General features: G+C 48.4%; 1 protein-coding gene across 1 annotated transcript in view; it reads left to right on the top strand.

Annotated features, from left to right (window-relative positions):
* The window catches only part of GAN (gigaxonin), a 33,789-nt gene continuing 8,585 nt past the window's right edge, over positions 1-25,204 (top strand). Inside the window, exons 1-9 of the mRNA XM_029926146.1 lie at positions 1-94; positions 10,914-11,056; positions 13,265-13,615; positions 16,265-16,482; positions 16,702-16,823; positions 19,966-20,078; positions 20,982-21,131; positions 22,671-22,807; positions 23,245-23,373. Coding sequence (XP_029782006.1) covers positions 1-94; positions 10,914-11,056; positions 13,265-13,615; positions 16,265-16,482; positions 16,702-16,823; positions 19,966-20,078; positions 20,982-21,131; positions 22,671-22,807; positions 23,245-23,373 — 1,457 coding nt within the window. The remainder of the gene's footprint in view (positions 95-10,913; positions 11,057-13,264; positions 13,616-16,264; positions 16,483-16,701; positions 16,824-19,965; positions 20,079-20,981; positions 21,132-22,670; positions 22,808-23,244; positions 23,374-25,204) is intronic.

The following is a 25,204-nucleotide window of genomic DNA, read 5'->3' as shown; positions in this document are numbered from 1 at the left end:
ATGTGGCCCAGGTCTCTGTCTGCCCGTCCGCGCTCCCACACCATCATCTACTCCAGAGATGCCGCCTCTCCCCTGAGCGCCAGGCCATCTCCCGGTGGGTGGTCCTCCCCTTCGCTGGGCAAACCTTGGGCCCCTCCCTCTCCCTCCGCCCCTGAGTGATGCCGCAGCCCATCGTTTTGACTCTTAGAGCCCTGCAGCCCTGTCCTCTCCTCCATCACTGCTGCTCACCGCCGGCTGTTAGTAGTTCCAAATGGTGACAGAACTGGTCTGCCAGGCTCTGTGCTCTGTCCCCATCAGTCTTCCACACTACTGTCTAACAGCGATGCTTCTAGAATGTAAGTCATTACACAGGGCTTAAAACCAATGTCTTCTGAGATGTAGTTGGTTCAGGTACTGGAGCAGGAGCAGGGAAAATACATTCGGAGCCTAGAGTATTTGTGCCAGAAAGTAAGGAGGTGCTCTAAGGACGGTGGAGACGAAGTCTCCGTGGCCAAGGCTGTGGCACTTTGAGCAAGGAAATGAGTATCAGTAACACTGGGATAAAAGCTGTAGAATCGAAGAAACATCCATGTGTGTAGGCATGAGTGAATAAATGAGTGGATGAGTAAATAAATGGAGAGAAGAAACAGCTCTTTCTTACAGAAGAATTTGCATTAATAAATGTAGGCAGAATAAGAGACTAGAAAGTCATGAGGCTGGGTGGCTCAGTCGGTTAAGCGTCCAACTTCAGCTCAGGTCATCTCACAGTGAGTGAGTTCAAGTCCCACATCAGACTCTGTGCTGACAGCTCAGAGCCTGGACTGGAGCCTGTTTTGGATTCTGTGTCCCCCTGTCTCTCTGCCCCTCCCCTGCTTGTGTGCTTGCATTCTCTCTCTCTCTCAAAAGTAAATAAACATTAAAAAAATTTTTTTAAATAGAAAATCATAGTTTGAATACTGTACTAATTGTTAAAGGCAAGATCCACCAGTGGGTACTAAAATTAGTGGGCAGGAGTTTGAGGAGAAAAAAGGATATTTGTATAATCTCAATTATGTCCTCTGTTAGATGTACTAATAACAGAGGATAAACAGTGACTTTAACTTCATAGTGGAGAAACCCAGGAGACACTGTCTTAGGCGAGGGCCAAGGTTCAAGTCCTACACATCAGCATCATGACGCAGTGTCCAGTGTGGCATCACGTCTGTAGATTCCCGCCCAAAATACACAGCCTCACTCTAGTCATAAGAAATTAAACCCAAGTTGAGGGACATTGTACAAAATAACTACAAGTACTTAAAGTCTAAAATTATTTTAAAATAAAAAGATTTGGGGCACCTGGGTGGCTCGGTAGGTTGACCGTCGGACGCCTGGTTTCGGCTCAGGTCACAACCCCAGGGTTATGAGATCAAGCCCCACGTCTGGCTCTGCACTGAGTGTGGAGCCTGCTTGGGATTCTCTCTCTTTCTCTGCCCCTCCCCAGCCTCAAAATAAACAAACATTATAAATACAGATCTAAAAGTTTTTTTAATAAAAAAATTTCAAAATTAAAAACAACTCATGTGCAGCTCCATTTCCCTCGGGGTGAGGCCCGCACGTCTGTGTGTGTGTGTGCGAGCGCGTGCTCCCGTGTGCGCAGGCCCTCCGGGAGCCGGCTGGGCTCTGTGCCTGCGGTGCTTCTGCTCCGCGCTCCAGCCTCGCGGAGCTACCTGCCCTGTCGTTCACTGACTGGACAGTGCGTACGTCACTGCCTTTACCGTCCCCCTTCTCAGGGGAAAGCGCTCAGCTGCGGCCCGGGGCAGGTGACCCCTCCCTCTCCCAAAGAGCTGACTTTCTGCCTCCCTTGTACTCAGCACAGCGCCTGCTCCGCAGTACCTACAAAGTAGTACTACGATGTCCCCTTGGTCTCCTCCTGTGTCCCTCCTGTGACAGTTCCTCAGTCTCCCCTTAGCTCTCTTGGCCTTGGCACTTGGGGTGGGTATCTTCTGTTATTGGTAGACTGTCCCTCCCTTGGGTTTGTTTGATTTATTACAGTTAGATTGAGGCTATTGCATTTGTGACAGGAATACCACAGGTGTCTACAGTGTCCTCCAGGCGTCCAGGAGGGCCCCATAGTGTTGGTTTGTCCTCACAGGGCTAATGATGGTTGGATCAGGTGGTTAAAGATGGTGTCCACTGTTTCTGTGTAGTTAATAAGCCAACTACGGGGCGATACTTTGAGACATGGAAGTATTCCATGTCTCATCAACTTTTGCTCACTCACTTTCGTGTCCACTTGTGCTTTGTGGCTTAGTCACTCCATCTGTTATTTATTAGTTAGACTCCTGACTCTCTGGCTTACACAGCTGCATAAATAACACCACATCCTAAGATGGGGTCAACCTGGGGAAGAGCAGGCGTCCAGCAGGTTGGGAGAGAGGTGTACTGTGGGATGTAATGCTAGAGGCTTCAGACTCCTAGAACTAAATGACTGTAACATTTCATTTTACTGACCTGAAGCCCATGGTTAGAGGTAATGGTTTGTCAGTTCCTCGAGAGCAGGGCCCGCCAGCTGGTTGAGATCTGATTTCTGAATCCATACCTAGGGCTTGTTCTGTGCCTGGAACAGCAGAGGGCTCAGCAACCACGCTGGCCTCGCACTACAGTTTTTATTGGGTTGGTCACACTTCACGTCTCTCCCGCTAGGGGTCGCCGTGCTTGTGCAGGTGTGAGTGATGTCACTTGTAGCTGTGCGTGTCCACAGTCCCTGTAGTGGCCCCACCCCTTCCTGCTGAAGCTTCCACTTTGTGTTCTCTTTTCCAAAAACATTATCTTCCTTCAGATACATTTTTCCTTTGTTCAGGTCACATGACCAAAGGCATACCCTTTCTGTTCTCGTATCTCTTCCAGATATTGATGTAATTGGTTACTCAGAGCAGATCTCAATAGGAACACTGTATTTCATCTGCAGAGTGGATGATGTGCTGTCGGAAGGAGAATGGAAGACGTTTTTGTGACTCCTTGTGTGCCACGGGCAGCGGTAGGGGGCAGGGAGGTGACTTTGATAGCACTGTGGCCAGGACCTCTCTAGACTTGTTCCTGCATCTTCTAGCATGAAGGGTTGTTTCATCGTCAGTGCTGTGGGGCTGATTGGCGGGTGACACCTGAACAGTAAACCCTTGGTTTTCTGGAAACCTTTCCCAGTCTCTGCATTCATCCATGCAGGTCCCTGGCGGAGGTGAGCAGAGTAAGGGGGGCCAGTGGCCATGGTCGAGTCTGTTCACAGACCACAGACCTCCCACACAGGCGACCACAGAGTCCAGCGTGCAGGTGGCCTGAGCTCACGGGCAGGTGAGGGCACCGTGGGCATTCGGGTAGCCTCTGCCATAGTGGAACACCGGCTTCCTGAGTCACTGACTACAGCACACAGTGTATAGGGTGCTCCCCTCAGTGTGGACGAGCCAGCCGGATGCCGTGCAGAACAGCTCACAACTGTTCGGCTGGTCAGTAATGCTGTTTCTACCCAGGCTGCCCATGTGCTGCTGTGTCAGGTGCCCGTTCAGTACCAGGCACTTGATGAGGTAAGGGGGTAGAGCGGAAGATAAGATGGAGTCCCTGTTGTCATGGATCTAGATGTGAGACCCATGCGGTTCATGAGATGACGCTGAATTCTCTGCAGAAATAAACCAGGGAAGGGAGGAGTGGTGTCATTTCGAGAGTGTGGTACCTGCTCTTTGGAGCAGAGACCTGAAGTGAATGAGGTTCTAAACCATGTGCCTGGGGAGTTGGGGAGTGGAGGGAACACTCCAGGCAGGAGGGACGTGTCACAGTCAGCTGAGGGACTTTTTGAATGTATAGTCTTGGATCTGACTCAGTTGCTCTGGGATGGGACCCAGGGATCTGTTTTTCTAGAAGAGCTTGCCAGAAGATTCTGGGAAGCCAGGTTCAGGAGCTGCTCTTATAACCCATTCAAATTATGAGTCACTGCAGGATCTGTGTGTGGAGGGAGGTTTTGGTGGGAAGCAAGTGCCCGGAGTGCTCCATCTAGGTAAGGAGAGCTGGAGGCCGAGAGAAGGGAGTGGAGGGAGGTTAGAGGAAGTAATGAAGGAGGAGAAACAGTGCAGAGCCTCGGTCAGCCTGTGCCCCGCTGCTGTCCTGCCAGCTTGTGGGAGGAGTGAGGCCCCACCGCCTTCTGGTCTGGTCTGCGCCCTTGCTGTGCGGGCTTGGGCTGGGGGCACTCCCTGGCTGCGGCCTGCGGCACCGCCTGCCCGATCCGCCCCCGGACTCAGGCCCTGGAGGGAGAGCGCGGAGGTGACCAGCTCGTTAGCCCGTGCCAGTGCCGGTGCTGTGGGCGGGGGCTCACCCAGAGGCCGGGGGCACCTGCTTCCTCTCCCACCATGCGGCTGGGGGCTTCTTGGGCCTCCCACCGGGACCCTTGCTCCTGTCTCAGGCGCCATGTAAATGCTTTTCTCTCACGGATGGCGTTCTTGGGTGGCAGGGTGGTGAGAAGGACAGGCTCCGGTTTCCCCCCTGTAGGAAAGCAGGATGCCATCTGTTGATGGAAATCTGACCTGCAAACTTGCATTTCATTAAGTTGAAATGGGACTTAAACAATACATTTTTAAAATAGACTTTACTTTTTAGAGCAGTAAGGTTCCTGGCAAAATTGGAAGGAAGGTATGGGGTGTCCTGTGTGCTCCCGCTTCCCCACGCGCACAGCTTCTCCCGTTGTCGACGCCCCCACCACAGTGGTACGTTTGTTACAGTCGATGGATCTACCCTGACCTCTCGCTGGTAAATAAATAAATTAGCCTGGCACAAGAGGGCAAGTGAAATGGGGAGCCTAAGCCCCTCCACACGTATCTCAAAGCGCCTGTTGCCGTCACCTGCACAATGTAACGTGACATGAATCATTTAAAACCATGTGAGTAATGCCCGTGAATCACCCCAGAATTTCTGTAAATCTTGCCTTAAACATTACATTCTCTTGCATTCTATTTGAGTACATTTCTTTGCTTTTAGACTTGTCCTCTATTCCTGTTACATCAGATCCCATTCCAATGATTTCTGAGGGGCTCTTTGAAGAGGAGGACCAGGCCTGGTCACCTGGGCATTAGACACCCTGAACTTTCTGAGCAGTTGGCGGCCGGTGAGAACAGAACTATTACACCAGCTTCTTAGCCAGTAGCCAACAACTATTTCCTTACAAAGTCTCTCTTCAGTGTTGTCAAGGGAAAAAGAAAGAAAAATTGATTTTGTTTCACACCTGTTCACCTCAATAGGATGGAAAATAAATGCTCACCCAGAGGAAAAATAAACTTGCGTGGCACAGCGCGCAGAAGGCACGTCGTAAACCGCAGCTCGCTGGCTGGGTTGTGGGGCTCCACGGGGCGCCCCACAGCTGCGTGTCTGCACTGACTCGATGGCCTGTTGCAGCAGCTTTGTCCAGAAACGTTTGGGGCAGGAGAGCCCCCAGGTCACCTTATCTAACCTCTGCTTTTTACAAACGAGAAAACAGGAGCAGAGGGGAAATGTCTTGCCCTAGAAATAAAACTGGGGAAGAATGTGACAGGCATGGATATTTATATCTGAACACCCGAGGCCCAATTATTTCTAGTTGTTTCAGAGTGTGACGAAATTCTCCAAAGTGATGTGTTAAGGCTATTGCATTTTCCAGGAGAGAGTTTGTAAATTGACATCACATCAGAATAAAACCAAGGCTATTGTGACTTCCAGTAAGTTTACATCGGACCCCATAGCTTCCTAGGGCGAAGATGAAGAACATAGAAAAGAACAGTTGATTTACCTCCTGTTGTTGTTGTTGTTGTTGTTGTTGTTGTTGTTTTATGAGCTTTCAAAACAGAACTCAGTTATGAACACTTTGGGTTAGCTTTTTTTTTTTTTAAGTCCTAACGCTTTCAGTCCAGTTCACTGACTTATCAGTTGTCTGTGGCAGAGAAAAGAGAAATGGTGTGTGCAAGACAAGAAAATTCTAGATCAAAAGGGGAAAGCTAGGGAGAAAATGTGTTGGTTTGGAGAGTGAGAAAGATAGTTAATTGGTGGGTTTTGTACAAATTAAGGTATTTACTGAAGGAAATAGATATAAGACAGAATGGAACAAAAACCAAAGCGATTAAGAGACTTAGCTGGGGAGTCAGAAAAAAATGAAGACAAAAAAAGAGGGAGCGGGACACCTGGGAGGCTCAGTCGGTTACGCGTCTGACTCTTGGTTTTGGTTCCAGTCATGATCTCATGGTTTTGTGGGTTTCAGCCCCGCATCCGGCTCCGTGCTGACAGCGGAGCCTGCTTGGGATTCTCTCTCCCCCATCCCTTCTCCCTCTCTCTGTCCCTTCTCCACTTATGCTGTCTCTGTCTCTCTCAAAATAAATAAAGGTAAAAAGAAAAAAAAAGAGAGAGAGAGAGAGAGGGAGAATAAGACGTTTGAGGTTACTGAGTTGGAAAGGGATGGCAGCTCTCCAAAAAATGAGAGAAAAAGAACAGAATGATGGTAGGCTCTGAGGCAAGACTATTTCAAAATAGATTTGAGTGACTCCTACCAGCTAGGACTGGAAGAGACTCGAGACCAGCTTTCATTTGTGTTCCTGACAGGCGGGTGGCCTCCCAGTCCACTAGGACCTCACCTGCAGGCCGGTGATGGTCTGTGACTGTTCCCCGCCGTGACACAGGTGCACGCGTGGAGGGCCGGAATTTAGAAACTTGTCACATTTGACAGAGTAATTGTATGTCCGTTGAATCTGATGATAAGATAATTGGGGCCTGCATTTTTTTATGTATCTTTTTTATTCAATTAAAAAAAATAATTCGTGTTTTAATTGAGGTATAATTGACATTATATTAGCTTTTGGTGTACAACTGAATGATTTGATACTTATATACATTGCAAAATGATTGCCACAGTAAATCTTGTTAACACCTGTCACCATACATAATTACACATGTTTTTCTTGTGATGAGAACTTTTAAGATCTACTCTTTTAGCAACTTTCAAGTATGCAGTAAATTAACTAGTTGCCATGTGGTTCATTATATCCCCATTATACTTTTTCTTTTTAATGTTTGTTTGTTTTTGAAAGAGAGAGAGCACAAGCAGGGAAAGGGCAGAGAGAGGGAGATAGGATCTGAAGCAGGCTCTAAGCTGTCAGCACAGAGCCCAACGCGGGGCTCAAACTCACGAACCGCAAGATCATGACCTGAGACAAAGGTGGACACTTAGCCGACTGAGCTGCCCAGGTGTCCCTCCCCATTATATTTCTGTTTTACAAAAATATTCATCCAGGTTGTGCCACACTCACCCTGGGGAACTGGGTAGGCATCAATTTGCCGCTCGGAGGAGTCTGGGGACCAGCAGCATCCGCATCGCCTGAGACCTTGTTACAAATGCAAAAACTCAGGCCCCACAAAGAGCTTCTGAATCAAGACCCCTGGGTGGCTCTTAGGAACACTGAGGCTTCTGCAGCCGTGTGCTTCAGGCCTGTGAGCGGTGGACAGGTGAAGTCATTCAGAGGCCTTCCTCATGCTGCTTCTCGTCCCGCCTCGCCGCACCTGACATCACCCAGGAAGGAGGTCTCCTGTGAAGACCACTATCAATTAAAACGCGTACTCTACAAACAATTGTTGAACATCTATTCTTAGCGAACCTGTGGGCTACATTGTAGGGCTACAGTGACGAAGAGGGCCCTGGCCTCAAGGACTTACGGTTAAACAGAGGAGAGGGGAAATGGGGCATGTACTTAAATACCGCAATAAAAACCGAACTTGATGAACCCTAATATAAAGTCCTTGGGAAATTTCTAGCAGGAGAAATTATTTTTACCTGCGTGGAGGTGAGGGTGGGGGTGCAGCCTATGCAGGACAAGTGCGACGAAGGACTTTGTGTAGAACTGGCATTTGTTGCAGTCTTTACGAGACAGGAAGGAAGTGAATGTGCACCCATGGCACCAGGAGAGACCAGAGGCAGGATGGGAGGACATGCGGCAGGTGTAGGGATCAAAACTGAGACCATAATGAAAGTTTTGTCATTTAACCTTCAGATATTTAGAGACTTCGATAGTGATTTGTTTTCCATGGGCTTTGAAAAGAAACCGATTTGAAAAAAGTCTGAAATGGTCAGCGCTCTAATCTACAGGAATCTTTTCTCTGTCCTCCTAGCCACTTCTCACTGCCACATTGTGCTCTTTAAAAGGGATCCTTCTTCACTGTGTAAACATAAGACAGTATAGTCAACTTTTTTTTAAATAGTTTATTGTCAAATTGGTTTCCATACAACACCCAGTGCTCTTCCCCACAAGTGCCCTCCTCCATCACCACCACCTCTTTTCCCCCCTCCCCCTTTCCCTTCAACCCTCAGTTCATTTTCAGTATTCAATAGTCTCTCAAGTTTTACGTCCCTCTCTCTCCCCAACTCTCTTTCCCCTTTCCCCTCCCCATGGTCCTCCATTAGGTTTCTCCTGTTCTCCTGTTAGACCTATGAGTGCAAACATATGGTATCTGTCCTTCTCTGCCTGACTTATTTCGCTTAGCATGACACCGTCGAGGTCCATCCACTTTCCTACAAATGGCCATATGTCATTCTTTCTCATTGCCATGTAGTACTCCATTGTGTATATATACCACATATTCTTATTCCACTCATCAGGTGATGGACATTTAGGCTCTTTCCATGTTTTGGCTATTGTAGTCAACTTTTTTTTAATGTGTATTTTTTGAGAGAGAGCGCGAGCTGGGGTGGGCAGAGAAAGAGGGGAACAGAGGACCCAAAGTGGGCTCTGCACGGACAGCAACGCACCTGCTGTGGGGCTCGAACTCACAAACCATGAGATCCTAACCTGAGCCAGAGACCGACGCTCAACTGACTGACCCACCCAGGTGCCCCCCCATTTGTTTCTTAAAATATAGTCAACTTAAAAATCAAAACTGAGCAAAACAACAGTCCAGTCACAGTTGAACACTGGAAGGGGGCAGCAAGGATGGTCTCCTGGTAGCCACATCCCCACCAGCCCAGCCCCTCTCCTCCAGCTCTTGTGTGAACATGGGTTACTTTTCTCTTAAATTTTTAATGTTTTATTTATTTTTGAGAAAGAGGGGGAGGCAGAGGATCAGAAGCAGGCTCCAAGTTGACAGCAAGGAGCCCAGTGGTGGGGCTCAAACTCACTAACCGTGATCATGACTTGAGCCAAAGTCAGGCGCTTAGCTGACTGAGCCACTGAGGTGCCCCTGAAACACCTTTTGAGTGAAACAGTTCAGTAGAAACTATGGAGGCAGAAAAGAGCAGACATGAACTATGGGGAGGAAACCAGGCTAAGTACCTTCTTCATGCCTCCAGATACATTATCTGTCCTTCAGTTTCATCTTGGCGGGGTCTTCGGGGTCTGTTGAGACGTCTTCCGCTCTATGCAGCTGCCACCCGAAGACCATCTGCACCATTCATTCCCAGCTTTGCTTTGCTCCCTTCCAGTGTCGGGTCATGTTTCTCATCTGGAACCTTCCTCCTCCTCGATGTACTCACGTGTGTGTTGGGTCATCTTTTCCAGCAGCGCACTGAGAAAGGTCACGTGGGAGATGATTTGTTTTGAGACCATGTATAGCTGAAAATATCTATCCTATCCTGACATTTGGCTGGTTATAAAAATGTAGGTTGGAAGTAATTTTCCTTCAGAATTTTGAAGTCACATGCTCTTGGGGTGGACCTATATACCCTTATCTTTGGGCCTTTCCTTTCGGGGCTGATCAAATCCTCCAGGTTTTTTTTTGGGGGGGGGGGGTCTGGAAAATATAGGTCTGGCTTTCAACATTTTAAGAGCAAAATTAGAGGCGAAAAAACGATTGATGGTCTCAGCATTCAGTATGTAAACAGCACTTTGCTCTCTGTTTTTGGTGCACCCTCAAATGTGCCTGATATCCGCTCCCCACCCCCCACCCCCTGTCCAGATGCAGCCTCGGTCATACACTCTTGAAGGTGTAAATCACTTCTCTTCCACTCGTGCCAGGGAGGGCCCTAGAGGGAAGTCACATAGATATGTGAAGGCAGGACCTGGGAATTCAGCTCCTTATTCCCAACCTGTGTGTATTTTCTGCTCATCTCTCACCCTCCTTTTCACAACTGCCTTTTACAACCATTCCCAGCCTCCAGGGGTGGGGTTGGGCTCTTAAGTCAAATTTAGGCTCACTGCTAAATTACAAACATCTTTTAGACGTTGAGCAGGGTACCAGCTCTTAAGACCTAAAAGGTGCTCACTATGCAAAATTATTCCTCACGTTCTTCATCGCCTTAAACAGAAGTGCGAAGTCTGCCAAAGGATTAATGTCAAGAATATAATACAGAACTCCTACACCCCAATACGAAGACAATTAACTCTTTAAAAAAAAACCGAACAAGAGACTTGAGCTTAGCGTGTGTTTCACAGAAGAGGAAACACATGTGGCCACAAACAAGAGGAGATGTTCAGCACCTGTGTGACAGGGGCGCTGCAGCCCGCAGCCCCCAGGAGAGCCGCCCCGTGGGTCCGGCGATAATACAGAAGCCCAGGAAAACCGAACCCAGGAGTTAGGACGGTAGTCACTGCAGGGGGGGCAGCAGGTAGAAGTCAAGGTCCCCGCTTTCGTTTTGGGTGGTAGGTTTGTGTGGTCCTTGTCACATTATTGAAAATAATTAAATACGTGAAAAGAAGAAGCCTAATGGGGTTGGGGCTCCCGAGGTGAAGTAGGACAGAGACCGTTGCTCAGGTGGACCCCAATTCTGTGGGTGTCTGCTCTGGTTTGTAAGAAGTCATTCTGAATCCTGGAACAAGTGTTTTGTAGTTGGAAGTTATGAAAATATCTATATATTAACCTAAAGTTAAGAAACTACATTTCCTAGCTGGGGTTCATCTGCTGATAAATAATCTACTTTGTAGAGTTTTAGTGCATAAACATTTGTAGCTGTTTCTGTTCTTTCATAGAAATTTTACATTTTTTTCCCTTTCTTAGGACAAAGTTAAACTATAATCCTCCCAAAGATGATGGATCAACCTATAAGATTGAACTTGAAGGGATATCGGTAATGGTTATGCGAGAGATCCTGGATTACATCTTCAGTGGGCAGGTATGATGAGACGCCGGGAGCGCGACGCAGGAGAGGCGCTCCTGCCTCCGTCCTGTGACCGAGCGGCCGCCCTCTCCGTCTGTCATTGTCCGCGGGACGCGTGTCTCCTGCCGGGAATGGCACCCAGCTCTGCGCGTCCAGGCCTCTGCTCTTTAAAGCAGACTGGGTAGATTCTTAGCCGAGTCCCGCTTTCTGTACTCAACCGCTCCGGGCTCCGCCTTCCATCGTGAGAGAGGAAGGACCTGGGCGCTCCTTGCACGGCTGTTTGCTTTTAAATCTTCATTCCCGTCTTACTCTGTGCCCATAGCCTGGAAGTGGGAGCTTCGCTGGGTGGGGGGAGCTTACTTTGTAGAAATAAAGAGGTTGAGATTTACGCTAATGACCGGCACCTGTGCTGTATTCATGATTCCTGCGTCCTATGGCCTCCGTGGGACCAGTGTCCCCATTGTACCCGTTCTAAGGAGGTTCCTTTACTCTCTGTGTGAGAGCGAGTGAGGAGACTTCTTTCTTTTTCGCCGCCATCCCCGAGCCCCCAGTCCCTGCTTGTGTGGCTGGGGGTGCAGCGGGGGGGGGGCGAGGGGCGCTCAGGCGGGCACCAGGGCTGGTTTCCGACGGGAGGGAGGTAGCGCATCTCACATGTAGGTATGTGAGCGTGCGTTTTATCTGTACTCTTTGAGGGCTTCTTTCCTACTCTCTCCCTTACTCCTTCCTCCTCGTGTGTAAGCATCAACTCGTCCATGTTTTCTAAGTATTCTGGACACACTGCCTACCTTCTCTGAATACATTCATTCAGTCAACCTTCTCTGAACACTCTTCTCTTTTCTCTGAGCACTGCGTGGGGTGGGGGGGGTGGGCATGTGAGGTTTGTGTGTGATTGTTAAAAATAAATGAACTTAGATGAATTTTGGGACGGTCCTTAAAACACCAAAGCATCACAAAATCAGGAGCCTCGCAAAACCAGCCTGAGGACCAGCCTCTCGGCTCACTTTTAAAATCAGTTCAGCAGCCATAAGTTTTAAGCCAACGAGAGCATATTCCTTTTCCGGCTTGGATTTGAATCTTGAAACCTTATTTATAGGTTGACTTACGTGTTTTGTTCCCAGTTTAAATGAATTACGGTTTAAACCCATAGCTGCAGCCTAAGTTATAACAAACTCTTGATTTGTCAGTCCAGTCTTAGCGAAAGGGAATTCAGCGGTGTTTTCACGTGCCTGCATCTGACTGGGGGACAGCTAGCTGCTGTTCTGTGGCTGAATCTCCTACTTCACGGAACCAGGAAAGGCTTCCTGACGTTTGGCCTGCTCCACACACTTGTTTGCAGTTTTGTTGCTCAGTTTCTAGGGTGATTGGCAGTCATACGTTCTTTTCCTGCATCTGCGGTATACAACGTGTCAACTGCTTCTTGTGGTCCTGGAACGCGGAATCCCTCCCTCAAATGTCCGAGGGTGGGAGAAGCACCTGTTCTTTGGGAGAGGAGAGTCTGGGCTGCTGTGATGGTGACAGTGTTTCAGAGGCTTGCTTCCTCGCGTCCCCTGACTGTTGGACGTAGCAACTGTCAGGTGGAGGGAGGAAGAAGCATCAGAAAGTTAAGGAAAAGTGAAGTTCATAATGATAAACAAGAAGTCTTACCGTAGGGATTTACTCCAGAGAGTGCCTTTGAGACCAGAGGGTTTGTGTCACAGCGAGCGCGATGTTTGGCATTTGGCACGCGGTCCTCGGGCAGCGTGGCCCTTCCCCCCGCCCCCAAGGGGCTAGAGTGGCATGTCTGGCACACCATCTGGCAAAAGACAGACGGTGATACATCTGGAAGCAAGATTCTCCACGGTTCCGGGGCTGGTGATTAAAGACACCTCCTCAGTTGACCACAGAACGCAGACCTGTCCACTCCCAAGCATTCAGTCACGTAGGCCTAGAAGTGAGCAGTGTGGATGGCTAGCCCGCGAAGGGGTCACAATAGTTCATGTCGGTAAAGCAAGGGGAGTGCTGGGAAGTCAGCCACGTGCTGCTCCTGGTGTGCGGGGTTCACTGGTGCCCTCAGACTCCTCTGGGAAAAGAAGCCCTAGGCTGGACTCTGTGACATTGCCAACATTCGATCATCTTTGACCTACACAAGTGGAGCTTCCTCTCGTGTGGTTCAGCCTGATAGGTTAGCAGTCTGGGTTTCTGATCTGTACGTTCCGATGTAAAATGTCGATGATCCTCTTGCAGATCCGGCTGAACGAAGATACAATCCAAGATGTTGTGCAGGCAGCAGACCTGCTCCTGCTGACAGATCTGAAAACCCTGTGCTGTGAGTTCTTAGAAGGCTGCATTGCCGCCGAGAACTGCATCGGGATCCGAGACTTTGCCCTTCATTACTGCCTGCACCACGTCCACTACCTGGCCACGGAGTACCTGGAGACCCATTTCCGGGACGTCAGCAGCACCGAGGAATTCCTAGAACTCAGTCCACAGAAGCTTAAAGAAGTGATTTCTCTGGAGAAGTTAAATGTCGGCAACGAGAGATACGTGTTTGAAGCAGTAATCCGATGGATAGCACACGATACAGAGCTGAGAAAGGTACCTGTGGCGTGCACGTGGGCTGACTTGCCTCTGTACTTAACTTAGATCAGTCATTTGTTCGTTTACTCCAAAGGGTAGGTGTGTTACCTTTCCTTTTCAACTTGATAGACTTACAAAGTTGTGATCTAAAAGATGTCTGGGGGGGGGGCCATCAGGGTGGCTCAGTCGGTGAAGCGTCGGACTTTGGCTCCGGTCATGATCTCATGGTTCGTGATCTCAGTGTAGAGCCCACTTCGGGTCCTCAGTCTTCCTCTCCCCCTGTCCCTCCACCACTCTCTCTTGCTCTCTTGCCCTCTCTCAAAAATAATTAAAACATTTGAAGAAATAAAAGGTGTCTGTGATACATCTTTGCATCAGGATCATTGAAGTAGTTGTTTTCGAGACCTGACCACAAAAGCTCACGGACCTCATAATACAGCAGTGAAACTATTAATATCTGTAAGGAACGTGGTATCTCTTGTACATTGTTTTTAATGGGAAAAGGCGTTTCAGGCTTATGCTGGAGATTATAGAAATTCGGCATCCTTCTGTTCACCATTTCTGGGCTAATCCATGGGGGGGCTCTGACAGAGGCCGCGGAGTGAGAGGGGGCACAGGGCTGTGGCAGACGGGTGGGGGGTGATTGGCACCACCCAGCACGAGGCAGGAGAGCTCCCTGTAGTTGTCACGGGGCTGCAGTTCCAGATGGGAAGACCTGGGAGCAGCATCTGGGAAGGAAGGGCCTCCGATCCAAACTTGTTCCACAGTGGGGGCGTGGGCCAAATCCCAGAGCTGTGATTCCGGTGTTGATGGACGCTAGCTTCAATTACTGCATTCAAACTGAGAACTGTTAGGTTTTAAAGTAGTTTTCCAAATGTATACTTGCATTGTTCATTGTTCTCGATAACTGTTGACTGAGGTACTAGTGAATATCCTGTAATTTTGAAAATTCTGTAGGGCTAGTGGGGCACCTGGGTGGCTCAGTCAGTTGAGCATCTGAATCTTGATTTTGGCTCAGGTCACGATCTCAAGGTTTGTGGATTCAAGTCCCGCATCAGGCTCTGCTCTGACAGTGCGGAGCCTGCTTGGAATTCTCCCTCCCTCCCTCTCTCTCTCTCTCTCTCTCTCTCTCTCTCTCTCTCTCTCTCTCTCTCTCTCTGCCCTTCCCTGCTCACATGCACATGCTCGCTCTCTCGCTCTCAATAAATAAAAAGATTTTTTTTACTTCTGTAGGCCTATTTAGAAATGATGGGCTGCTACTCTGCAGGTAGAAACCCTTGCCCGGTAGCGGTGTAGAAGCACCCAGGGCCGTGGGACCGTAGCGCGGTGTGGGGGTGAGCGCTCACTTCCCACGTTGGGGGGCGGATGAGGAGAGGAGATCGGAGCGGTCCCAGTTCGCTGCCGCTCGCGGAGACCGCTGCCTCTAGCTGCCCCTTCCTTTCCTCTTCAAGTGACGAGGCTGCCGGGGAAACAAGAGGCATTTCTTCCTCCTTTGGTTGAAAGACTTACAGACTTCATCCCTTAAAAGCTTTTGCCACTTTGGATACGGAAGAGTATACTCTAAAACGACTATTGTAGAACCAAGAAAAACTCTTCATTAAGGAGTCTCACCTCATGTGTGTAGAATGCTGTTGTCTGTTCAAGTTTAATGATCCATCATGAAAAGCATATAATTCATATCATACATGTTAGATATTTTTTAACAAAAATAATTGAAGAACTACAGAATACTCGGGATTCTTCTGAACTTTGGCTTTTCTAGATATTCTTGCAAGGTTTAAAAAAATAATTTTTTTTTTTACTGTTTATTTTTGAGAGGCAAAGAAAAACGTGGGGGAGGGGCAGAGAGGGAGACCCAGAATCTGAAGCAGGCTCCAGGCTCTGAGCCGTCAGCACAGAGCCCGATGCAGGTCTCAAACCCACGAACTGCGAAATCGTGACCTGAGCTGAAGTCAGACACTTAACCGACTGAGCCCCCCAAGCGCCTCAATCTTGTGATGTTAATGTCGATCCGTTTTCATTATCTGTTTCACCGTATCGAGTCAAGCTATGACCGTGTCTGACATTTCCGTAAATGTGACTGGACTCGGGGCGCCTGGGTGGCTCAGTCGGTTAAGCATCCGGCTTCAGCTCAGGTCAGATCTCACAGTTTGTGGGTTCGAGCCCCGTGTCAGGCTCTGTGCTAGTCGTCAGCACAGAGCCTGGAGCCTGCTTCAGATTCTGTGTCTCCCTCTCTCTCTGAACCTCCCCTGCTTGTGGTCTCTCTCTGTCTCTCAAAAATAAATAAAAAGCATTATAAAAAAAAAATGTGACTCGACTCAGCACATCCAGCCACGTGAAATAAATAAGGCCACCACAGTTGAGCTCCAAGGTTTCCTGTGGCTAAGGTGTGTAAAGAAAGCCGCCTGAAACTCCTTGGTGCTACATCAAATATAAATCTGAACTGATAGTTTTTTAAGTTACACTTGTCCTGTTTATCAAGGCCGCGGGACATAGAGAGGAAAGGGGCGGTAAACCGTGTTCACACAGTGCTGGCGCTTGCAACTTGCCCACCGATGGTGTGCTCATCACTTCAGGTTCCATGAGTCGGAAAAGGGATGTTCTGAAAACCGTGTGTTGCGTCCTTCATCTTTCGTTTCTCCCCGTTCTTTCCACCCTCCCGTGCAGGTGCACATGAAGGACGTGATGTCAGCCCTGTGGGTTTCAGGGTTAGACTCCAGCTACTTACGGGAACAGATGCTGAATGAACCGCTGGTGCGCGAAATCGTCAAGGAGTGCAGCAACATCCCGCTGAGCCAGCCGCAGCAGGGGGAGGCCATGCTGGCCAACTTCAAGCCGCGGGGTTACTCCGAGTGCATTGTGACTGTCGGCGGGGAGGAAAGAGTGTGAGTACCGGGCCTGAGTCATCTCAACCCTCATAAGGGGAGAGCCATTTCCATGTAAGCAGGAATTCGTAGTATTTTTTTTTTTGTATCGGAGCATAATAGCAATGGATTTTTTAAAATGTCTTAAATGTTCTTTAGAGCAATGAAAGTAGTCATAGTTATTATAAGCAGAAACTATATAAAGCACATTAACTGCTAATCAATTATTTATTTCCCTAGTTCACGGAAACCAACAGCAGCGATGCGATGTATGTGCCCTCTTTATGACCCTAATAGGCAGCTTTGGATTGAACTGGCCCCTTTAAGCATGCCAAGAATTAACCACGGAGTTCTCTCAGCAGGTACCATTCTGCGGTCAATTTTACTTAAACACGAGATCAAGTAATATGTAATTTCAGAGTTGTGCGGAATGACACAAAGCCTTTGAGAGATTTAATTTTAATTTTAAGAGATAATTTTATTATCTCTATGATGACATCTTCTGGCTAGTTCTAGCCTTCCAGACTCTGGAAGGAGGAGAGAGTCTTTGGTCATCCTTCATGTACCCAAATCTTTCATACCTGGCTATTTTAAGAATTTGAGTAGAGGAGCTGTTTCACTTGATAGATAGACGGATAGAAGGGCAGCCCTCAGGGACTCTTCCCGACAGTGGCCTGCGCGGCCACACCCACAACCCAGAGTTCCCGTTTTTGAGATTCATGCCATTCTGAATTATAGTAACTGTATCAAAAGTAAAGCTGTTGCATAAAAGCAGGCATTTCACATGAGACTTTAGAAAATATTACTTTCATTAGCAAAGGATTAAAGTTATTTTACAACAGAAAGTATCTTTCACTGACCTTTGCAAGTTTGAAAACCGTGTCACGTCATTCAAAGTTCTCACTCGAGGTGATGGGAAAGGTTGTCCTTGCTGCCTTCTGAGCGTGTGCTGCCTCTCTCTCCACCTCGGTCTTCCACTTGGGTTCACCCACCGTTCCACTAAATTCTAATGACTGCCAAACGTCTTCCTGGAATCCTCCTTATTTTACAGTCTCTGCTTGCTCACTAACATGGCTTTAAAGATATTTGAAAGCTACCCCAGATTATAGAGATGGCTAAAGCTAAACTATAGTACAGAGGGGAGTCATTCTGTGGGTTCCAAGGTTATTGAAGTTAATTGTTAGTAATAAGCAGCAGGAGGCTGCAATGTAGCCAACAGGATGTGGGTCTGATTTCCCCGTTCTATCTTCTTACAATTAGCTTCCTCACATTTTCTTCTCATAGTACCTACATATATCCATGATTTCCACACACGCATACCTACTGCAGTGGTTCCAATGTCACACATTTCCAAGATTTCCTGGAGGGGTTGGTGCTCCAGAAACACTGAGCAGGGAGGATAGGGTTGTGCCCCGCCGGAGTGAGTGTGTCTGTGAGGTGCCCACGTGGCTCCTGCTTGGCCAGCTTGTACTGCGTGTCCTCTTTCCCTGTCCCCCTCCTGTCTTTTTTGCTTTAGCGGATGGACTGGTTCTTTCCCTGTCTTCCAGGTTAGAAGTTCCAGTCTTTGTCTATGTTCCTTTGAAAGCCGTCAGAGAAACCAGAGCCTGTGTTCTTAAGTTGTCAAAGCCTAAGTGCATTTCTGCTGTGTTTCGTGTGCCACAGTCTTGCAGTATTAAAACACAACTATTTATGAATACATATTTACATATAGACATGTTTTATTCACCTATGTTTTGTCTATGTATCTGTGGAGTGTCTGTTTAGATTTACCTGCCTATCTTACCATTTTATTTTTCCTTCTTAGTCCTCCAACCTTTCATCTAGGATTATTTTTCTTCTCTCTGAAGTTCATCCTTTTGAATTTCCTTCAATGTGGGTCTCCAGCTAGCAAATACTTGGATGTGTTTGTCCAAAAATGCCATTATTTTGACTTCATTCCTAAAGGATACTTGTGCTGGGTATAGAATTTTAGGGTGTCTTAACTCTGTGGCTTGGGCTTTCCTCAAATGTGGAAAATTCTTACTCATATTTATGTCTTTAAATATTGCCTCTGTTTCATTGTCCTCTCTCTCTCCTCTTGCCTTTTGGAAGTCAGATTAAACATGGCTACACCTTTTTGGAATGTCCTCAGCCTCCTGCCTTTATTTTGTTTTGTTTTCTGAGTTTTTGTCTCTCCATATGTTGCCCTCTTTGTGATTTCTCTTGATTTACCCTCCATTTAATGAGTTATCTCTTTAACACCAACAGATCTGCCATTTGACCCACCTACCGGATTTTTTTTTTTACCTAGTTTATTGTTTTTATTACGAGAACTTTAAATCTTTTTTAAAATCTGCTGTGTCACTTCTGTAGTCCCCTTTTTCCAAGAGTTATCTTAAAAATTGTCTTTTAGTTTTTAAACATAGTAATAAGCATTGTCATTTTATTGGCTTTCTGATGAGTCCAGTATTTGAAATTTGAGGTCTCTGCAACACTGCTTCTTATTGTCTTCTGTTGCTGATTCTACTTTATAGTCTGCTTTCTATGTCCTAGTATCTTTGGGTGGGTGCTGATCATTTTATTAAAAAGTATTTGTAGGAATAACTTGATGCTTTAAAATCTTAGAATAGTCTGATCTAAGGATTAGATAAAGGTATTTTCTTCCACCTAAGTTTTAAATTTATTTCTTCCAGTTGCCTGTAAACACTACCAATTTGGAATTACTGTAAATCAAATTCAAACTTTGAGATCTTCCAGACAAGCAAGGAGATTTAAATTTGGGCTCTGGTTCTGGGTGAACTTGGGAGAGGCTCTCCTGCCAGGAGCCATACTTCCTATGAGTCCAGTATTTGTGTTTTGATTTCTGTCTTTTTCATGACCTCAAAGCCACTACAAGATAGTCTAGAAATTTCCCAGATTGGTAAATGCCCCCAGAGGTTGGTAACCTCTCCAGCTCCCACTTTTCTCTCAGGTCTGCCATATTGTCCTGTTGGCCCCTTCTCTTTTCAGATTATTCCATTTCAAAACTGTTTTGCACAAGAGTTGGTACGAATAAACTGATCCTCCCATTACCTGAAACAGGAAGCTCAACAGTGACTCTTAGATCCTGTTTTGAATACAAAGTGCACCCAGGTGCCCTGGGTCTGAGCGCTCCTGGGTCCTGAAGGAGCACATGTGGGCTGTCGATCAGAAGCCCTTGGAGAGTCCCAGAGGGGAAGTAGAATTGGTGGAGCTGCCTGCTGTCCGCGCGGGCGGTGTCGGTCTGGGTCCTACGCTGTGGCAGCGGGAACCCTCTCCGATGCTGACTGAGAGCAGAGGGCCACAGTGACTCGCAGAAGTGGATTAGGCTCCCTCACTCAGGATCAGCACCGAAGGAATTGTGCTCAAGCCCTCACACCCACTGCTCTTGTTCTTAGAGAAGTTGTCTCCACATACTGCCTCTACAGCTGGGGCATTTGTATTCGGCAGAGAGGGGTGCGGAGACCAAAGTTCACCTTCCCTGTGTGTCTCCTTTGATTTTTGCAGAGGGATTCTTGTTTGTATTTGGGGGCCAAGATGAAAACAAGCAGACCCTGAGCTCCGGAGAAAAATACGACCCAGATGCAAATACATGGACTGTGTTGCCACCAATGAATGAGGTAAAAAGTCCTTTTTCATTTGCTTTGGTAGTATGTCTTTCTTCCCTTTAGCGCTTTTGTTTTGTGTCTGCCAACGTGTAATGGGGGAAGCAGCGACCGTGCCACACGCCGCCGCTCCACCCATGCTGGTGCCCGCCCCCCCCCCACCCCATGCCTGCCATCGCTCTGTGGGACCTCGTCGTGGTTTCTCCAGCCTGCACATGCTCTCGCTGCGGACCTTTCCCAGACGCCCGTGCACCTCGCTCCTTGTTTCCACTAGTGTTCGCACAGCGCGCCCCGGGGAGGCCTTCTGTCCGGCCCCGCAGCCCTCCCCACGCTTCCCGTTTTCTTTCTTCTTGTTCACACAAGTCCCTTGGCAGCCGGAGATTTTGTCTTTGTGCTGAGGACTCTGTCTTCAGTGCTACGACAACGCTGGGCACGGGGCAGCGGGACACTGAGGAAATGTCTGCCGCCAAACGAGCGTGAGGCACCTCAGGCTCCCGTCATCCCCGATGGCCCGCACGCGAGCCTGGCCGCCCCAGGCCACTCCCAGCCTCCGGCGGCACTGCTGCCGTGGCCCTTGCGTGTCCTTCACACACCAACAGCAGCCCGTTGCTAAACACACGTAGTTTTATTAACCCAGAAGGTACCGTTGTTGAGAGCCCTGGTGAGTGAAAAATAATGATTGTACCGGTGAATTTATCACGCGCATAATTCCCTGTTCAGAGTCAGCTCCGGGAAGTGGGTTCCCTGTTGTGGCAGGAGAGGGAGCCGCTCGGGAAGTCACAGGCATCTGAGAGACGTGGCCTTGGGCCCGGAAGCCGGGAGGATCGTGGTGCCTGTAGTTTGTGTGAGACGTGTAGCTCCCTGCCTTCCGGCCGGCAGTGGGCCTTCTGAACGCAGAGGCCTCCGATGTCTTTTCAGCCGCGGCATAATTTTGGAATTGTGGAGATCGACGGGATGCTGTACATTTTAGGAGGCGAGGACGGAGAAAAAGAGCTGATTTCCATGGAGTGCTACGACATTTATTCTAAAACCTGGACAAAGCAACCTGACCTGACCATGGTTAGAAAGGTGAGAGAACCACGTCTTGTGATGACAAATTGGGACTTAAAGTTAGCGTTTCTTCGTTTCCCACACACGCCCTCTAGTACGATCGATAGTGTTAAAAGTATTCGTGTTGTAGGCTTGTGTCGCTGTTGGTGGCTTGCCTCTGTCGCCATCTGCTGTCCGTCAGCGCTCACGCTGACGGGGGGCCCTACAGCGCCTACCCCATGCTTGCCAGCTGCGCCATGCGGGTGCTCACCTAGGAAGCACCCAGGTCTTCCAGACCTACTTGCCCAGTCGCCGCGCAGGCCCGAGGAGAGGCAGGCCGCAGGCAGGAGCGGCCCTTGTGCACTGAGTGGAGTGAAAACGTGGCTCCCGTTGGCTGTTGAGAGCACGGCTCCCGCGCTCCCGTTCCCTGGTGTGGGACGCGGGGGCCCTTCATCAGGCCAGACCTTCATGCCGCCCCCGGACTTCACAGCTCACGTGCTGCGTTCCCACGCTCTGTGCCTGCTCGGCTCGGGGCGGGAGCTGAGGGACATCTTGCTCGATGGAATCTAAATCTCGGGATCTTCTTTTTTTATATCTTTTTTAAAATTTTTGTTAATTTTTGAGAGATGGAGAGAGACAGCATGAGCAAGGAGGGTCAGAGAGAGAGGGAGACACAGAATCCGAAGCAGGCTCCAGGCTCTGAGCTGCCAGCACAGTGCCCGACACAGGGCTCGAACCCATGAACTGTGAGATCGTGACCTGAGCCAAAGCTGGATGCTTAACCAACTGAGCCACCCAGGCGCCCCAAGATCTCGGGATCTTCAAAGAGCAGTGGAAGGATAGAGAGCCTGGAAGGCCCCTGTAAAAATTAGGGGTGGGGCACCTGGGCGGTTCGGGTGGCTCAGTCCGTTAAGCGTCTGGCTTTTGATTTTGGCTCAGGTTGTGATCTCACCGTTTGTGAGATCAAGCCCTGCTTCAGACCCTGCATGGACAGTGCAGAGCCTGCTTGGGATTCTTTCTCTCTCTGCCTCTCCCCTGCTTGCGTGTGCACACACATTTGCTCTCTCTCTCTCTCCCTCTCTGTCTCAATAATAAATAAACTTAAAAAAAAATTTTTTTTAATGTTTATTTTTGAGAGAGAGAGACAGAGTGTGTGCAGGGGAGGGGCAGAGAGAGAGGAAGACACAGAATGTGAAGCAGGCTCCACGCTCTGACCTGTCAGCACAGAGCCCGACGCGGGGCTCTAACTCACAAACCACGAGATCATGACCTGAGCCGAACTTGGCACTTAACCAGCTGAGCCAGTCAGGCGCCCCAACAAACAAACTTTTAAAAATTAGAGTCTTTATATATCTCACGTAGTGGAATCATATTAGATAGAGGTAACAGACAATATTTGTGTCTCCTCCTCTTCTTGATTTTAAAATCCTGCGTTCGTGGTATTGGAAAGCACCATCGTTTCGCTGTTAGAAATCACATCCTTTCCCAGATACCCTACGGTGCAGCCTAGACTACAGGTAGCGTTTTTCTAGCTTGGATGATCAGTCTTGCCTCCCCTCTTTTGCTTTCTCCTTTCAGATTGGCTGCTATGCAGCTATGAAAAAGAAAATCTATGCCATGGGCGGAGGCTCGTATGGGAAGCTCTTCGAATCTGTGGAATGCTACGACCCAAGGACCCAGCAGTGGACCGCTATCTGTCCGCTAAAGGAGAGGAGGTATGAGAGCGTGGATGTGGACTTCCCGAGTCTCCCTTTCTTTCAGGTGAACCTTTCCCTTGACTTGGCATTTGGTTTCTATAAAAAAGTAAATGAGGGGCACCTGGGTGGTTCAGTCAGTTAAGCGTCTGATTCCCGCTCAGGTCATGACCTCCCAGTTGACGAGTTTCAGCCCCGCGTCCGGCTCTGCGTTAACAGTTGGAGCCTGCAGCGGATCCTCCGTCCCCGGCTCTCTCTGCCCCTCCCCCACCTCTCAAAAAGAAACAGACCTTTTTTAAAAAAGTAAATGAACAATCCATTCCCTGAAAAGGAAGACCCACCCATTCTTGAGATCCTGAATGTCGTGGTGTTAAAACAAGCTTAAGAGGAGTTAGGGACTCCATTTACAACCACGGGCTGCAAATCCAGTAGCTGATGCGCTCTGCGTGGCCTTTCAGATTTGGAGCTGTGGCCTGTGGAGTTGCCATGGAACTCTACGTATTCGGCGGAGTCAGGAGTCGTGAAGACATCCAGGGGAGTGAGATGGTCACTTGCAAGTCTGAATTCTACCACGATGAGTTTAAAAGGTAACGACGAGCGGTCTCACCTAACTTCTGCAGCTTCTCCTTTATGCTTTCAAAGTCGTCTCTCCGACTTGTTTAGTTTTCGAGTTACTTTACTGAATTACCTCATCTATTTAGGACATAACGCCTGATGCCCACTAGATATTTAGTTAGTGACTTCAGAAGTGTTTGTACTTACAACCATTGAAAAGTGTTTCTGAAATCTATATCAGAGCTTGACTCTTGGTTGCTTAAAATCATTCGTTGGCTTGATGTAGCTTTTCAAGTTTAAACTCCCTAACCTAGCATCTATGGCCTTTTGTGATACGGTCTTCGTCTATTCTTTCTGCTACTGTTCAACACAGATGCTTTACTTGAGTCACGCCGAGCAGCATTTTTCTTCCAAAACACGTTATGACTATCTCAGCTCTATGCTTCTGTACTATTCACACTGCCTAACATTTCCCTTCCAATATTTATCCAGTTAATTTAGCCTCTTCCAAAACGGTGCTTAATGATCTGCTGCCTAGCGAAAGCCTTCTCACACCTCTGCTTTAGGTTCCTCAGTCTGTGATGCCGTGACACTGAATTCCAGAGTCTTGGATTGTCATCCTTAACCGTGAGGTTCTGAAGGGCAGGATCCGGCTCAGCCAGCTCTGCGTTCTGGCTGCGGCGGTGCGCCCAGCCCGCGTCAGCCGCGCAGGGAAAGGCTGGCTCCGCGGATGAAGTGTGGGGCCGCGGAGCCTCCAGACATCTGATAGGCTGCCGCGCCCGTCCTGTGGAGCAGGCGCCCCTCCCGCCCCTCCCCTTCTCTCCTCTCACACGTCTTACCGTGATGCCACTAAGCAGGGCTCTTATGTTCAAGTCCTGGAGGGAGATGGTCGTGGGAAAACTCATCTTGTTACAGTATTTCAGTCGAGCTACCAGAAGGGGGTGCTATAATGCAACGTTTAATTTCTTACTGTTCTAGATTGGGGCCAACTAGGTGCAGTTTCCAAGATTTTAGAGATACAAATAAATGATACTTAACTTTTAATGCATTTTATATTCAGGACATTTGCATAGCCTTTTTTATCTCCTTTGATTACAAGGATAGACAGTGTTGGGAAAATTTATTTGACAAACTATGAGAGCAATTGAGAGAATGTCTGCTATGGGGTTGGGGTGAGGGGGCAGAATTTCAGAGACTTCCTACACCTCTCTTGACACATTGCTGTGAGGGCTGACTGTCCACTGTGGTAATTAATTCCTGCCCGAGTGCATCTCGAGAGCCTGTGCCCAGCTTCACCTGTAAGCAGTGGTCAGCGTGTTTGGTTCCTGATGAAATATTGACGCGCACCTTTCTCGGAACGGTTGAGTTACTGTTGAGGCGGCGTGAGCTACAGGCCGCCACTGGCCCGCCGACGCCTCCCTCTTCCCTGGCCCTGTTTGTTTCTAGGACTTCTGTCTGGCTGCACGGTTTCTCAGTCCGTCCTTGAGATGCCATCAATCGCCAGAACCTTTATGTCTCTATCAGGCTGTGTCTTACTTAGAGTGGGTAAGCTTTAAACGTAAGTGTATCGCTTGCTATCAGTTCATAAGTGTTAGACATAGAGCATGGCTCCTTCCTTGCTACTTAAAAGCACTTCCAAATGAATTTAGGGATCAGTAGTTTCCTTATTTCTAAGGTGTTCAATTATTTATTTATTTTGAGAGGGAAACAGAGAGAGAGAGAGAGAGAGAGAGAGAGCACACGTACACAGGCAGGGAAAGGGAGAGAGCGAGAGTCCCAAGCAGGCTCCACACTGTCAGTGCAGAGCCCAACGCAGGGCTGGAACTCACGAACCGTGAGGTCATGATCTGGGGGAAAATCTAA

The sequence above is a fragment of the Suricata suricatta genome, chromosome 16 (assembly GCF_006229205.1).
Source record: "Suricata suricatta isolate VVHF042 chromosome 16, meerkat_22Aug2017_6uvM2_HiC, whole genome shotgun sequence".
In the NCBI taxonomy this organism is placed as follows: domain Eukaryota; kingdom Metazoa; phylum Chordata; class Mammalia; order Carnivora; family Herpestidae; genus Suricata; species Suricata suricatta.
This window is presented reverse-complemented; position numbering and strand designations above follow the sequence as displayed.